The sequence below is a fragment of the Scyliorhinus torazame genome, chromosome 16, assembly GCF_047496885.1.
Source record: "Scyliorhinus torazame isolate Kashiwa2021f chromosome 16, sScyTor2.1, whole genome shotgun sequence".
In the NCBI taxonomy this organism is placed as follows: Eukaryota; Metazoa; Chordata; class Chondrichthyes; order Carcharhiniformes; family Scyliorhinidae; genus Scyliorhinus; species Scyliorhinus torazame.
This window is the reverse complement of record NC_092722.1, coordinates 107,582,217-107,598,888: the sequence shown is the minus strand read 5'-3', so window position 1 is coordinate 107,598,888 and position 16,672 is coordinate 107,582,217. Positions and strand designations below refer to the sequence as shown.

The 16,672-nt window shown below is 48.4% G+C and overlaps 1 protein-coding gene across 2 annotated transcripts in view; it reads left to right on the top strand.

Annotated features, from left to right (window-relative positions):
- Positions 1-417: 417 nt before the first annotated feature.
- nrbf2b (nuclear receptor binding factor 2b) overlaps positions 418-16,672 on the top strand; it is a 64,630-nt gene continuing 48,375 nt past the window's right edge. For both annotated transcript variants that reach the window (XM_072478819.1, XM_072478818.1), the window contains exon 1: positions 418-687. In XM_072478819.1, the coding sequence (XP_072334920.1) occupies positions 633-687 (55 nt within the window). In that variant the 5' untranslated portion in view covers positions 418-632. The remainder of the gene's footprint in view (positions 688-16,672) is intronic.

Sequence of the window (16,672 nt, the reverse complement as noted above, 5' to 3'; positions counted from 1 at the left end):
GTGCTGTGTTATTTCTTACTAATGCAGTTCTGGGGCAGCACGGTGGCACAGTGGGTTAGCACTGTGGCCTCACGGCGCCGAGGTCCCAGGTTCGATCCCGGCTCTGGGTCACTGTCCGTGTGGTTTGCATTCTCCCCGTGTTTGCGTGGGTTTGCGTGGGTTTCCCCCCCCCCAAAAAAAAAAGATGGGCAAGCTAGGTGGATTGGCCACGCTAAATTGCCCCTTAATTGGAAAAAAGTGAATTGGGCACTCTAAATTTTTTTTTAAACTAATGCAGTTCCACCGACCTGAGCTTCCAGCTAACTGGGCCTCAGGCGTTCCCTTACCATGGCAACCCGGGAGAGGAGCGTGATCTCGCGAGACGAGAGGAGGAGCCGGGGGTCGGAGGTCACGCTGCCACCGACGTCACAGGTGGTCTCAGCGCTGTCGTCAGACCCGGGGGCCGGCAGCTGGGGAGGAGGCGGTTGAGGCTGAGCGCGGCCTGCGCTCCGCCCGGAGGTGGCTCCCTCACTCAGCCAGCCCTCCTTCCCTCGGTATCCATGAGTGCAGCCGGGCCGAGCTGAGCCCGGGCCAGCAGCCACCCTCCCGACTCCTCTTTCACACCCAGCACCACCACCAACGCGGATTTCTGGATGCGGCCGAGCCAGGAGGAACTCAATGGACGTTATGGACAGCCCTCTGAACCTGGTGAGTCCACTGGAAAAGGCGCCCGGGAGCCTGCTGCACCGCCGCTGGCTGTCCAGACTGGACCGGGGTCTGAGACAACTCCTCACACCCTCCATCAGTGTCTCCCCATCCCCCCCAGCCCGAGTACTTTATCCGAAGTGTTTCTATCCGAGCTCACCTATGTCGTGTCACCTTGTTGCCCTCGCCCACTTTGTAAATGCGTGAGATTAACGAAAAGGAACGCTTGCATTTTTATATTGCACCTTTCATAAAGTTCCTAAACGTCTTTCAGTCAGTTAATCAATTACTTCCCCAGAAGGGAAAACCAGTAAAACTTGGAAATGAAGGGCGCCAATATAACTTGTCCGAACTGGTCTTCCAAATGGGAACCTCCAGTATTGCTGTTTATTTACTGGCGTTTCGAGCTCCTCTCTTCCCCCCCCCCCCCCCTTTTTCGAGGTAGTCACTGTCATTTGGAAACTATGATGTGGAGATGCCGGCGTTGGACTGGGGTGAGCACAGTAAGAAGTCTTACAACACCAGGTTAAAATCCAACAGGTTTGTTTCGTTACTATTTGGAAACTAAGCATTGTACACAACGTGATAATTAGATCATCTGTTTGTAGTGATGTTGGTTCAGGATAAACACAGACATCGGGAAGAGATTGCCTGCTCTTCAAGACAGTACCTCTCACTGAGCGTCAGCTCAAGTTTTTGCAGTGGGGCTTGAACCCTGCAATCTTCCAACTCGGAGGTGAGGGTGTTACAACTGAGGGTGTTGACAAATCTTAGACAATCGTTGAGATTTTTCTTCCCCCGATTGAATTATATAATTTGCAGCCATTGTGTCGATGTTATGTGCCAAAAAATAATGCATGCTGACTATTATTTCTCGCTGAAATATGCCGGGGTTGAAGTTTTAAAACCAGGGAAGGATGGATTCTGAAGGGAAAGTTTGGTAACCTAACCTTGCACCACAATGCATTGAATTCTCCACTGGTATATTTTGGAAGTCTAGTTATGCGCAAATTTCCTGCGAATCTCATTAAAAGTACCTGAACCATAATGTTGGCATAAATTAGCATAAACAATCAGGACTCTTAACATATATTTCTCATCTTTAAGTATGAAAATTAAAATTTCAAATCCTTCAGTATGTTATCATCAAGCAGAGAGTGTGTTTAAGAAGCTGCAATCAGGGAAGCTTTGGTCAATCTAATGTGCCTTATACGTGTCCCATTATATTAACACAGTATGTAGATTGTCCGACCAGGGGAGGGGCAATATTGGATTTAGTACTTGGTAATGAACCAGGGCAAATGATAGATTTGTCAGTGGGGGAGCATTTTGGAGATAGTGACCACAATTCTGTGACTTTCACTTTAGTAATGGAGAGGGATAGGTGCGTGCAACAGGGCAAGGTTTACAATTGGGGGAAGGGTAAATACAATGTTGTCAGACAAGAATTGAAGTGCATAAGTTGGGAACATAGGCTGTCAGGGAAGGACACAAGTGAAATATGGAACTTGTTCAAGGAACAGGTACTACGTGTGCTTGATATGTATGTCCCTGTTAGGCAGGGAAGAGATGGTTGAGTGAGGGAACCATGGTTGACAAGAGAGGTTGAATGTCTTGTTAAGAGGAAAAAGGAGACTTATGTAAGGCTGAGGAAACAAGGTTCAGACAGGGCGTTGGAGGGATACAAGATAGCCAGGAGGGAACTGAAGAAAGGGATTAGGAGAGCTAAGAGCGGGCATGAACAATCTTTGGCGGGTAGGATCAAGGAAAACCCCAAAGCCTTTTACGCATATGTGAGAAATATGAGAATGACTAGAGCGAGGGTAGGTCCGATCAAGGACAGTAGCGGGAGATTGTGTATTGAGTCTGAAGAGATAGGAGAGGTCTTGAACGAGTACTTTTCTTCTGTATTTACAAATGAGAGGGGCCATATTGTTGGAGAGGACAGTGTGAAACAGACTGGTAAGCTCGAGGAAATACTTGTTAGGAACGAAGATGTGTTGGGCATTTTGAAAAACTTGAGGATAGACAAGTCCCCCGGGCCTGACGGGATATACCCAAGGATTCTATGGGAAGCAAGAGATGAAATTGCAGAGCAGTTGTCAATGATCTTTTCGTCCTCACTGTCAACAGGGGTGGTACCAGGGGATTGGAGAGTGGCGAATGTCGTGCCCCTGTTCAAAAAAGGGAATAGGGATAACCCTGGGAATTACAAGCCAGTTAGTCTTACTTCGGTGGTAGGCAAAGTAATGGAAAGGGTACTGAAGGATAGAATTTCTGAGCATCTGGAAAGACACTGCTTGATTAGGGATAGTCAGCACGGATTTGTGAGGGGTAGGTCTTGCCTTACAAGTCTTATTGAATCCTTTGAGGAGGTGACCAAGCATGTGGATGAAGGTAAAGCAGTGGATATAGTGTACATGGATTTTAGTAAGGCATGGTAGAGTTCTTGGCAATATGGAGGAGCAGAGAGATCTTGGGGTCTATGTTCATATATCTTTGAAAGTTGCCACTCAAGTGGATAGAGCTGTGAAGAAGGCATATGGTGTGCTAGCGTTCATTAACGGATTGAATTTAAGAGCCGTGAGGTGATGATGCAGCTGTACAAAACTTTGGTAAGGCCACATTTGGAGTACTGTGTACAGTTCTGGTCGCCTCATTTTAGGAAGGATGTGGAAGCTTTGGAAAAGGTGCAAAGGAGATTTACCAGGATGTTGCCTGGAATGGAGAGTAGGTCTTACGAGGAAAGGTTGAGGGTGCTGGGCCTTTTCTCATTAGAACGGAGAAGGATGAGGGGCGACTTGATAGAGGTTTATAAGATGATCAGGGGAATAGATAGAGTAGACAGTCAGAGACTTTTTTCCCCGGGTGGAACAAACCATTACAAGGGGACATAAATTTAAGGTGAACGGTGGAAGATATAGGGGGGATGTCAGAGGTAGGTTCTTTACCCAGAGAGTAGTGGGGGCATGGAATGCACTGCCTGTGGAAGTAGTTGAGTCGGAAACATTAGGGACCTTCAAGCGGCTATTGGATAGGTACATGGATTACGGTAAAATGATATAGTGTAGATTTATTTGTTCTTCAGGGCAGCACGGTAGCATTGTGGATAGCACAATTGCTTCACAGCTCCAGGGTCCCAGGTTCGATTCCGGCTTGGGTCACTGTCTGTGCGGAGTCTGCACATCCTCCCCGTGTCTGCGTGGGTTTCTTCCGGGTGCTCCGGTTTCCTCCCACAGTCCAAAGATGTGCAGGTTAGGTGGATTGGCCATGATAAATTGCCCTTAGTATCCAAAATTGCCTTTAGTGTTGGGTGAAGGTGTTGACTTTGGGTAGGGTGCTCTTTCCAAGAGCCGGTGCAGACTCAATGGGCCGAATGGCCTCCTTCTGCACTGTAAATTCAATGATAATCTATGATTAATCTAGGACAAAGGTTCGGCACAACATCGTGGGCCGAAGGGCCTGTTCTGTGCTGTATTTTTCTATATTCTATTACAAAATTTAAGAAACCACTCAGCCATAAAATGCTCAACAAAGCAATTATTTCAGGCATTACTACATAACACTAAAACGTCAAAGATTTGGACCTTTTTTTTTTTTAGTTCATTTGGCCCAAATGTTTGCAGTGTTTTAGTCTGTATATATGGTTTGGGCACTGATTGTGTGTCTCAGTATGCAAGTGCAGAGAGAATTCAAGGCCAATAATTGAATAGAAAAGCAACCCGATTGTCTAATGAAGGCTTTCCATTCTGATACAATCTTCAAAACTGTACTTGCATGAATAGAATAGTTCATGAAAAGCAAGTCCACCACTTGTAACTTTGCTGTTTGTTAGTTACTTTTTTATTTTGTAAAATTCACAAAAGTATGGACAAAATTATGCATGTTCTTGGTCCAGTGCATTGCATGATGTACCACATTTTGAAGGCTTGTACTTTTAAAATTCATTGCAACAATGCTATTTTTCGTATGGATGCTTTCTTCAAGTACTTTTTAATTCTCAGATGGTGGCTGGTTGATTAAAGCAGATGAACATTTGCTCTGTTCAATGAGTAGTTTCAAATCCCAACCAATCCAATACCTGGACTATTGATGGAAACTAGCATTCATACTGTGTTCAACGCAATGTTGGCTGAGTGGATGTAAATAATCCCATGACAACTCCAAGAGCAGGGGAATTTTTCCGATGTCCAGGCCGAAATCCATCTGCGGATCAAAATTGTCTGGTTATTTATTTTATGGGCTCTTGCGTGCAAATTGGTTGCCGCATTTTCCTATATTACAGCAGTCAGTACACTTCAGAAGCTCCTTTAGTGCCTGTGACGTGTTTTGGAACATAAGTTTGTGACCAGCACTATTTTTTTTTAAAAAAATATATATTTTTTAAATTCAAATTTTTACATATTTTCAACAAACCCCCCCCTTGCTGAAATAAGAAAATATAAAGAACACATAAATAAACATCTGACAGCTCTGTCACGTATTCCCCAAATATACAAGCCCCCATTAAACGATAATAAACACAGTAGTAAACACAAAGTACCCCCCTCCCTCTGGGTTGCTGCTGCTACTGTCCACCTCCTAACGCTCTGGTAGAAAGTCTAGGAATGGTTGCCACCGCCTGAAGAACCCTTGCACAGATCCTCTGAAGGCAAATTTTACCCTCTCTAATTTAATAAACCCTGCCATGTCGCTGATCCAGGCTTCCATGCTTGGGGGTCTCGCATCCTTCCACTGTAGCAGAATCCTCTACCGGGCTACCAGGGACGCAAAGGCCAGAATACCGGCCTCTTTCGCCTCCTGCACTCGCGGCTCGTCCAATACCCCAAATAGTGCGAGCCCCCAACTCTGCTTAACCCGGGTGTTTACCACCTTAGACACCGTCCTCGCAACACCCCTCCAGAACCCATCCAGCGCTGGGCACGCCCAGAACATGTGGGCGTGATTTGCTGGGCTCCCTGAATACCTCACGCACCTGTCCTCCAAAAAAATGACTCCGCCTTGCCCCAGTCATGTGCACCCTGTGCAGAACCTTAAATTGTATCAGGCTAAGCCTGGCAGAAGAGGAGGAAGAATTTACCGTATCCAGGGTGTCCGCCCATGTACCCTCATCTAACTCCTCCCCCAGCTCCTCCTCCCATTTACCTTTCAGCTCCTCCACCGAGGCCGCCTCCTCCTGCATCTCCTGGTAGATCGCCGAGACCGTGCCCTCTCCAACCCACACTCCCGAGAGCACCCGATCCTGGATCCTACGTGCTGGCAGCAGCGGAAATTCCCTCACCTGCCGTCTTACAAACGCCCTTACCTGCATGTACCTGAAGGCATTTCCAGGGGGGAGACCGAATTTTTCCTCAAGCCCCAAGGCTCGCAGATGTCCCATCCATAAACAGGTCCCCCATCCTTCTAATACCTGCCCTGTGCCAGCTCAGGAACCCCCCCCAACCCCCCATCCATTCTCCCTGGGATAAACCGATGGTTCTCCCAGATCGGGGACCACACCGAAGCCTCTGCCCCCAAATTGTGAGGGTCGCCGCCACCACTGGACTCGTGGTGTACCTTGGCGGCAGCGGCGCCGTCACCAGCACTCTCGGGCTCGTGCCCACACAGGACGCCATCTCCAGCCTCTTCCACGCCTCCCCCTCCATTACCCACTTGCATATCATCGCCACATTGTCCCAATCACATGGTTCGATTTTCTCCAATGCTGGAGCGGTTCCCTGATCGATGGGTGGTCCTGAGGTGGTCGTTCACCTCCCTTTGTGTAGGCTTCTGCTGGCGCCAAAGAGTCTGGTTTTGCTTTGTGTCTAAATGTTGCTCATTGTTCCCGGGGATTGCTCATTAATATGCAGGTGGCTGGTGTTTTGTTATGCTGATGGTTGCTGGTATCGATCTTGTCTGGCCTTTCCAGAGGTAAATACACACTCAACCTGCAGCTGCTTGTTTGTGTCCTGTTGGCTGACTTTCCCATCAGCCTTTGCCGTTCGCCATTTTAAATCGTGAGTTAGCCATTTTACCTGGCTACATTCCTTCCTTGTGATCCTAACGCGAAGCGTGAAGGATCACATAACTACATTGCTTTCCATTCCCTGACCTGGGGGGGACATAGAACATAGAACATAGAAAATACAGCACAGAACAGGCCCTTCGGCCCACGATGTTGTGCCGAACCTTTGTCCTAGATTAATCATAGATTATCATTGAATCTACAGTGCAGAAGGAGGCCATTCGGCCCCCTGAGTCTGCACCAGCTCTTGGAAAGAGCACCCTACCCAAACTCAACACCTCCACCCAACACCAAGGGCAATTTGGACATTAAGGGCAATTTATCATTGGCCAATTCACCTAACCCGCACATCTTTGGACTGTGGGAGGAAACCGGAGCACCCGGAGGAAACCCACGCAGACACGGGGAGAACGTGCAGACTCCGCACAGACAATGACCCAGGCCGAAATCGAACCTGGGACCATGGATCTGTGAAGCAATTGTGCTATCCACAATGCTACCGTGCTGCCCTTAAGAACAAATAAATCTACACTATATCATTTTCCCGTAATCCATGTACCTATCCAACAGCTGCTTGAAGGTCACTAATGTTTCCGACTCAACTACTTCCACAGGCAGTGCATTCCATGCCCCCACTACTCTCTGGGTAAAGAACCTACCTCTGATATCCCTCCTATATCTTCCACCTTTCACCTTAAATTTATGTCCCCTTGTAATGGTGTGTTCCACCTGGGGAAAAAGTCTCTGACTGTCTACTCTATCTATTCCCCTGATCATCTTATAAACCTCTATCAAGTCGCCCCTCATCCTTCTCCGCTCTAATGAGAAAAGGCCTAGCACCCTCAACCTTTCCTCGTAAGACCTACTCTCCATTCCAGGCAACATCCTGGTAAATCTTCTTTGCACCTTTTCCAGAGCTTCCACATCCTTCCTAAAATGAGGCGACCAGAACTGTACACAGTACTCCAAATGTGGCCTTACCAAAGTTTTGTACAGCTGCATCATCACCTCACGGCTCTTAAATTCAATCCCTCTGTTAATGAACGCGAGCACACCATAGGCCTTCTTCACAGCTCTATCCACTTGAGTGGCAACTTTCAAAGATGTATGAACATAGACCCCAAGGTCTCTCTGCTCCTCCACAATGCCAAGAACTCTACCGTTAACCCTGTATTCCGCATTCATATTTGTCCTTCCAAAATGGACAACCTCACACTTTTCAGGGTTAAACTCCATCTGCCACTTCTCAGCCCAGCTCTGCATCCTATCTATGTCTCTTTGCAGCCGACAACAGCCCTCCTTACTATCCACAACTCCACCAATCTTCGTATCGTCTGCAAATTTACTGACCCACCCTTCAACTCCCTCATCCAAGTCATTAATGAAAATCACAAACAGCAGAGGACCCAGAACTGATCCCTGCGGTACACCACTGGTAACTGGGATCCAGGCTGAATATTTGCCATCCACCACCACTCTCTGACTTCTATCGGTTAGCCAGTTCGTTATCCAACTGGCCAAATTTCCCACTATCCCATGCCTCCTTACTTTGTGCAGAAGCCTACCATGGGGAACTTTATCAAATGCCTTACTAAAATCCATGTACACTACATCCACTGCTTTACCTTCATCCACATGCTTGGTCACCTCCTCAAAGAATTCAATAAGATTTGTAAGGCAAGACCTACCCCTCACAAATCCGTGCTGACTATCCCTAATCAAGCAGTGTCTTTCCAGATGCTCAGAAATCCTATCCTTCAGTACCCTTTCCATTACTTTGCCTACCACCGAAGTAAGACTAACTGGCCTGTAATTCCCAGGGTTATCCCTAGTTCCTTTTTTGAACAGGGGCACGACATTCGCCACTCTCCAATCCCCTGGTACCACCCCTGTTGACAGTGACATTTCCTTCATGGCCTCTGCACTGACCATAGCTATGCAAAAAATGTTTAACTAACAATTCTAAGGGCGCTATGTCAAACAGGGACATGCATTACAAAACAATACACTGGGAACCTCTAACTATTCTTAATACACTACACTCACTTAAACATTTCAACATCCTAACTTCCTCAACCATACGAACAAAATCATAGCATATTATACATCAGTCTTCCTGGCTTGGCAGTCAAGCTCAGGATCGTACAATTTACTCATGAACAGTTCTTTACATTTCTTTATTTACAATAATACGCAAGTGAATGCACTTTATTATAGATCGCGGGGGTCTGGTCGTATCCGAAAATAGGGGATCTGATCTTATATACCGGGGTTCGAGCTCTCCTTCTCCATTTCCGAAGACGCATAGTCTGCACTAAGCAGCAGAGTATCGCTAATACCAGTAATGTTTCTATTACATAGGACAGAGTGTACCAGGTTATAAACCTGGCACACCAAGATGATGTGGTGTCGCTGGTGACTGGGCTCTGGGTACTGCGGGGAAGTGAAACATTAACGGCTGGGGGGCTTGAAGTCATGGGGTTCGCGTTCACGCGCAACCAAAAGTCCATAAACATGATGCTGATCCATATGAAGGAAGTCCTCATGGCTCTTCTCTTACCTTTTCTTTCTTCTCTTCTCCGGTTCTGGAGTTCTGTGGAACAAGCATAGTATCTGTAACTATCTTTGTTTAATATCTCGTACGATAGTGTTTGTCCTGTAGTGCCAATTACTCCCTTTATAATTGGTCACTATGTGTGACTCCCTCATTTTTTTCTCCAAAAATCGAATTTTAGGACAAGGCACACTTCCCAATAATGAACCAGTGCGAGCCGTCTCGCAGACTGTGCAATTTACCATCCAAATGTTTCAGGATGTAAATAGCATGTGGTTGGCAACCTAAAGGTTACCTAAACAAAATAAAACTTTTTGAACTGAAAGTGCCAAAATGAGGTGCGTATGGGCCGCGACGGGTAAGAGTTGGATGGAGTCCCCGGGTACGACGGCTACCGATGCCGTGTCTCTCCTACCCGAGCGTAGTTGACCAGAGGGGGGTTCCCAGGCAGGGCGGGTCCCAAGCCGTTTCTCCACTGCCTGAGCAACCGACAAGAACGGGCAAAAAATCTAGTCATCGTGGTGGGGCTGCCGTAGTGGTTCTTTTCTTCGAACCAGAAGGGCAGTTACGAACGGGCGTCTGGTTCTTTAACCAGTCTCTGCAGACAAGCTAGTTCCGCTGAACTAGTGTCCGGCAATAGTGAGTCTCTGTAGGCATGTCCTCAGAGGTTTCGGCTGAATAGGCGTGGGGCAGTGAGAAAAAAATTCTCCTGTCGGACATACAACATTTAACAGACTTACAAACAACATAAAACATTCTGCAGGTTCCATCAGAAAGGACAACACTTCTCCCAAGCGGTTCCTTTTAAAACATCATCTGGACACCTCAGTTCTCAGTTGCGAACAGGGTCGCAAAAGGGTTCTCGGTTTGGGAGTCAGACCCATCTCGTCCTCTTCTCCCAGGTGCCACACTCTTGAGTGTATCAGGGCTGAAAGGGCTGCATGGTGTGAGGTGGGGTTGCTCTCGTCGTTGCGGACGAGTCGGAACGAGTTGTCTCGGTGCCAATAGTTGGTGTCTCGCTGTGTGGGGACAAAATCGGGGTCGTCATTGTGGTTCAGTGGTGGGGTTTGTTGAGGAAAGTGATCATGAAGGGATCACTTGAATCGTAGTCAGAATCGCTGGGTGTGGGTCCTGTTGCATGAGGGTAGTAGGGAGGCGTGCTGTGGCTATCGTCCGAGTCACAGTCGCTGTCTCTGCTGCTGCAGTCTGTGGGCCTTCCGGGGCGGAGTGTATATTTCGGGGGTGGAGTAGAGGTCGAGTCCGTGGCTGGGCTGGACGTGTTGGGGGATGGTAGGGTTACGTTGGCTGTGGGCGGGGTGTGGTGTGCTGCGTCGAGCATGACGTGGTGTGCGTGGTTCGACTGTGTTCCATATGCCTTCAGCTGGTTTATATGACACCACGCAGTCTTACCGTTGGGGTACTTTATTTTATAAACGGAAGGGCTTACTTTGTCCACAATGGAATACGGACCCGAGTATTTTGGTGACAGGAACGTGCTGGGGTTATATCCAGAGAGCATCACTTGCTGTCCGATACTGTACTCAGTCGCATGCACTGTCTTGTCGAAACAAGCCTTGCTCTGTTTCTTTCTGGTGCCCAATTTTACTGCGGCTGCGAGCTGAGCCGTTTTAACATTTTCCACTAATTGTTCTACTGCTTTCTCGTGTGTGAGGGCCGTCACTTCAGGGCTGGTCAAGTCCAAACCTAAGAAATATTCTGTGCCTTTCATGGGGCGCCCGGTCCGTAAAATGGGAACCTTGGTCTGATTCAATGCTGCGGAGGAGACCCCAGCTTGTAAAGATGTGGTGGGTCAAAATCTTGGCTGTGGTTTTTGCAGTGTTTGTGCAGGCTGGGAATGCTTACACCCATTTTGTAAATGTGTCAATTACCACAAGTACATATTGATAGCCATTCCTGCAAGGGGGGCAATGGTCCTCTAAAATCAATCTGGAGGTTAGTCCAGGGGCCGTTAACGGGTCGGGTGTGGCTGAGTTGAGCCTTTTTGGCATATCTGTCCGGATTATTCTGGGCACAGATAAGACCATTCTCGATGTAGTGATTTGCATCATCCTTTAAATTCGGCCACCAACAAAGCTGCTTGAGATGGGCTGTAGTGGGATCGATTCCCTGATGTCCATGACCGTCATGGAACAAGCAAATCAGTTGATTCCTGTCCTGTTCAGGAACCACATAAAGGGTGTCTTTTAACACCACACCGTCATGTGTGGTCAGTGCATTTCTAAACCTCTCATAGGGTGCTGGATGGTTTCCTTTTACACTCTCCCTGAGATTGCTGTCCTGCATCTGGGCCTCCACTAGATCCTCAATCTTTGTCTGTGAGACCTGAACTGCACTCACTGGAGCGCTTTTGGGGGGTGTCCAAAGATATCCATGCCTGGAACCTGCTTTGGCCAGTGCGTCGGCTTTCACATTTCCAAGGGGGGAGGAAAGATGGTGACTGCAGACTTTGATTATCCCATAAATCCTGTTATGGGATCGCTGTAAAATATGACTGAGCAATGGGGCTGAGGGGAGGGGTTTTCCGTCTGCGGAAACAAATCCTCTTGCTTTCCACAGGGGCTGTTGCAGACATAGAGGCTGTCCGAGTATATGTCTGCTGGGCTGGAGAAGGAATCTGGGGTTACCACTATATATGTGATGGCCGCAAGCTCTGCTGCCTGCGCGCCTAAGTGTCCGGGTAGTTTTAACGATATTTCCTCAAGGGCGCGCCCTGCGCGTCCTCGACATGTATACCGCAACCTGTTATGCGCTTCCCATCCAAGACTGTGGAAGATCCATCCACATAGATTTTTATGGGCTCACACGTGTCCGTGTGCTGGGGGCTCTGGTTTGAAATACCTGTCTTTCTGGGGGTGTTTTAGCAATAAAGGGGCCGGTGTTGTGGTGTGGAGAGATAATCTCACATTCATGGGGGGTTCCGGGGTACTGTAAGTTGTCGGCTAAATAGGTGTGTGTCTTTGTCCTTTTAACAGTGATGTCCCGTCCCTGCAAGAGAAGGGTCCATCTCGCTGCTCGAATCTGACTAACTGTACCGCCCTTGAGGCGTCCGTCCAGTAAAAGTTGGGTGGGGGTGTGTTCGGTGAGAATTGTGATGGGGTTCAGTCCGGTAATGTACGAAAAATACTGGACTGCCCAGAATACTGCGAGCAGGTGCCTCTCACAGGCTGAAAATCCCTGCTCCACAGCATCTAAAAGTCTGGAGGCATAAGCTACGGGCCTTAACTGGTCGTGCCGTTCCTGGAGGAGCACGGCTGAAAGGGTGCGGTCTGTGGTCGCCACCTCTATGGCGTAAGGGGAAAGCAGGTCTGGAACTTGTAGTGCGGGGCTGCTATGAGTGCCTGTTTTAAAGAGTCCACAGCATCCGTATGCTGCGGAAGCCATTCCCAGGGGGCTCCTTTCTTTAGGAGGTCTGAGAGGGGTGCTGCCTTGCTGGCGAAACCGTCAATGTGATTTCGGCAGAAGCCAACCAGTCCTAAAAATGACCGGAGGGCTGAAACGTTCTGGGGAAGGGGCAATTTAGCAATCGAGTCAATCCTTTTATGCTCGACCTCGCGTTTACCATGTGTGATAACTGTTCCAAATATATCACTTTATCTTCCAAAATCTGGGCCTTTTTGGGGTTGACTTTACAACCGATTGAGTGTAATAGTTCCAGGAGTTCGGACAGAAGCTCAATGTGCTCTTGGTGTCTGTCTGCAGTAGTAGGTCGTCTACATACTGAACCAGACATTCGGGGCGAGAGAATTTGGCTAAACCATTTGCCAGTTGTGGAATCCTTGTGGCAGGCATGTCCACGTGTACTGCTGTGCTTTAAAGGTGAAGGCAAATTTGTACTGGCACGCCTTTGCCAATGGAATGGACCAGAATCCATTACTGACGTCCAAAACCGTGAAGAATCGGGAATTGAGTCCCTGCTTGAGCATGGTCTCTGGACTTGTGGCTACTGTGGGGGCTGCTGCGGGGGTGACTTTGTTGAGTTCCCGGTAATCGATGGTCAGTCGCCATGACCCATCGGGCTTTATCACTGGCCAAATCGGGGCATTATTAGTGGAGGCTACTGATCTAAGTACGCCCTGCTCTAATAAGCTTTCTATTACCTTGGAGATTTCTCCCTCTGCCTCTTGGGGAAATCCATATTGTTTTTGGGGTCTAGGGTCAGGTCCTGTTATCTGTACGGAGCCAGTCATCCGTCCACAGTCGTGCTTGTGGGTCGCGAATGCTGCCCTGTTCTTTTGCAGAACTGCCCTAACCTGCTTGTCTGTACTAAGCGTCGAACCAAAATTCGCCTACTGCGCTAATTTTGTTCATGTACCCTCCTATGTTGAGCGTTGCGGGGGCTCTTGCGGATTTTGCCATCTTCCAGACACACTGTTTGACTGGATCGAATGAAAGATTATGGGAATTCATGAAATCGATTCCCAGAATGTGTTCTGCTGTGTGGGGCAGGTCAACTAAAACTACGGAGTGCTTGGTGGTGATACCGATTTGAATGGGTACAGGGGCTGTGATGTGTCCCTGCTGTGAGTGGCCTGTAAAGCCGCTGAGGGTGATGGTGGCTGTAGTGGGCCACGTGTCTTTTTGAAACCGGGTGGAGGAATTCTTTTGTGGTGCGGAACCCTCATGTGTCCCATAGAAATTCGATGGGCTGTCCCCGAATTTTTGCTGCAACTACCGGTCGTCCGGACCTATCCCAAAGGGTGTCGCAGACCCAACTGGGGAAGCCCGTACACCGTCATTCCGTTCCGGTCAAGTCCGTCTGATCCGAACGGGTGGCAACGCTATGAATGGGCTCTGTCTTTTTCTTACTCATAGTGCCCGTCTGCTGGGCTCTCTGTGGCTTTTTAGGGGCATTGCACTCTCTTGCGAAGTGTCCCAACTGTCCGCATTTGTAACACTCCTGTGACTTGGGTGGAGGGCTGTTCTTTCCCTCATTCACCCATGCAGGGTCGTGGTGTGTTGTCTTTACTGCCTGCATATCTGCGCCGGCCAGCTTTTCCTCGGTATTCTTAACTGCGGGTTTACTTTGAACAGATTGCTCCCAAGCGCGGGACAATCTTTTCACTACCCACTTCTCGTTATGGGCCTCCTCTGAGGGATCATAACTCGAGCAGGCTTTCTGTCCTGTTTCTGTGGCATGGGAGATAAGGGTGCGGGTGCATTTGGCCATGTTGTCTGGGGACAAATGGGCACGGTCTAAGTCTCCACAAAGACTGCTGCAAAGTGGATCCACAGGCGTCCAGCAAACGCTGTGGGGTGCTCGGATTTCTTTTGCCTACATTTGTTGAGGCCATCTACGGGGTCACCCCGGTTATACCCGATCGCATCCAGGATCGCGTTATGCATTTCTGCAAGGGTGCCTCCTACGTTCTGTGGGTCGGGAAGGGCTGCTGCTACCGACGGGTCTAAACTTAAAACTGTGAACTTTACCTGCTCTCTCTCATCCAGGCCGCAAATGGTCGCCTGATGTTTAACTGTGGCAAAGAAATGGTGGGGGTCTGAGGTGGGGAGGAACGGTGTGATCTTATCGCACGCGTCCCGTAATTGTGTAACTGTTAGGGGCATGTAGTATAGAAAATCCGCATCGTCCACTATGGCTGTGCGGCGGGTGGTTACAGGGTTCATTGGAGCGTGAACTATCTGCTCTGTGGGGGGTTGGGGCGCTTTTCTCTTTTGTGGCTTTTCCTGCCCACATGTTCCCTGAACATATCTCTGCGCTGTTTCATTCAATTCTTCCCAATCAGGGCCGTCTTCCTAATCTAATTTTGCTCCCAAAGTTTCCTGAAAACCTTTTTGAACAGAAAGCAGTGATTGCAGCTCTGCAATCTGCTTCCGGCACTTTGCATGGTCTAATGTGCTTTGTCTTTGTTCTGTGGTGGCAGCATGGAGTACTGCCTTGAGGTCACTACACTGTTTTTGTAATGCCTCTACCTGTTTTTCCGTTTCTTCTCGTACCAGGACTGCACGTTGCGTGTCCTGATAGGCCTTTTCGTATTGAGACTGGAAGCTGCTTAAGTGCGCCAGACAAGACTGGTGAGCCCTTTTGGCGTCATCCACCTCTCCATCTCTTGCTGACAATTTCCTTCTCAAGTCTAAATTCTCCTTTTCTACCTCGCTTACATCGACCTTACTCATCCTATGTATGCCCTCAACTTCTTTCCGGAGCGTCCTAACGACCTCCTCTGTGCCTCGCAATTGTGCCAAGCAGGACACGATTGCCATCGGCTTGCGAGCTTTCCCTGAGCTCTTTTTGTGGATCTCGCTCAGGTTCTCCCACCAAGTATGTCCTATACTCCCGGGACCTGATTCCTCATTGTCACAGAATTCATTCCAAAGGGGTCATCCTTTCCCTTTGAGATATTTCCTGATCTCTTCCTCCCAAATGGGACATTGTCCCACTCTACTGCTGCTGGTCGCTGCAACCGCAAATTCCTCAGGGTTCATTAGGCGCTGCATTGCCATCTTTCTTATCCGAATGCTTCTTTTAAATTTGGATCTGGGGAGCTAAGGCAGTGCTGTAAATACGGGTACGGCTTTCGCTACTTTCCGATATACAAACTTCTGACAGTTTTGTCGCAACAAAAAATCTATCAGTTTTACCTTATCGCCCTGTTAGTTACGCATGCATACACACACTTCCGAATTATGAGTATTGATCCCAACTGCTTGAACACTTGTGGTTTTCTGTTTCCAATTGGATCACTAATTCAAATTCTTGGGTTCTCCCGGAGTGGTTTTCCACTTCTAGATCGGGTCCCGGCGGAGTCGCCAAATAATGTTGCTAACTTTTGCCTTGGTTTAATAGCTCTGTTTTTTCACCTTTGCTCTTGAGTCGCCAGGTATCTTTATGATACCGCCAAGTGGTTCAAGTCCGAGTAATGATCAATAATCCAATACACCGCTTGGTAAGATTTAAATCAAAGCACATTTATTATACACAGTAATCACTACTCGTGTACAAATTCTACGCCTAAGCTAGTCCTACGACTAACAGGCCAATACTTAACTTGGAACTGGCCCACCAGGTCAGGGAAACGAATGGCCTTTCGTTCGGGTTCTGAGCCTGCGGGATTCGAAGTTGGTACAGATTGATAGCTAGGAGCGCCTATCTCGTAGCGAGCGTTGAAGTAAGACTTACTGGATATCAGCGGCGGCTGGACCGGTCACTGTCGAGGGTTGGTTTGCGTTGCTGAGTGACCAGGTCAAGAAGAACGATTTGAACTTGGGCTTGATTCTTATAGTCCCCAGGGGCTTCCCGCCTTTCGGGGTGGACCCTGTACCTGGTTCCAAGTGATTGGACTTTGTCCCAATCACTTGGTTCGATTCTCTCCAATGCTGGAGCGATTCCCTGATCGATGGGCGGTCCTGAGGTGGTCGTTCACCTCCCTTTGTGTAGGTTTCTGCTGGCGCCA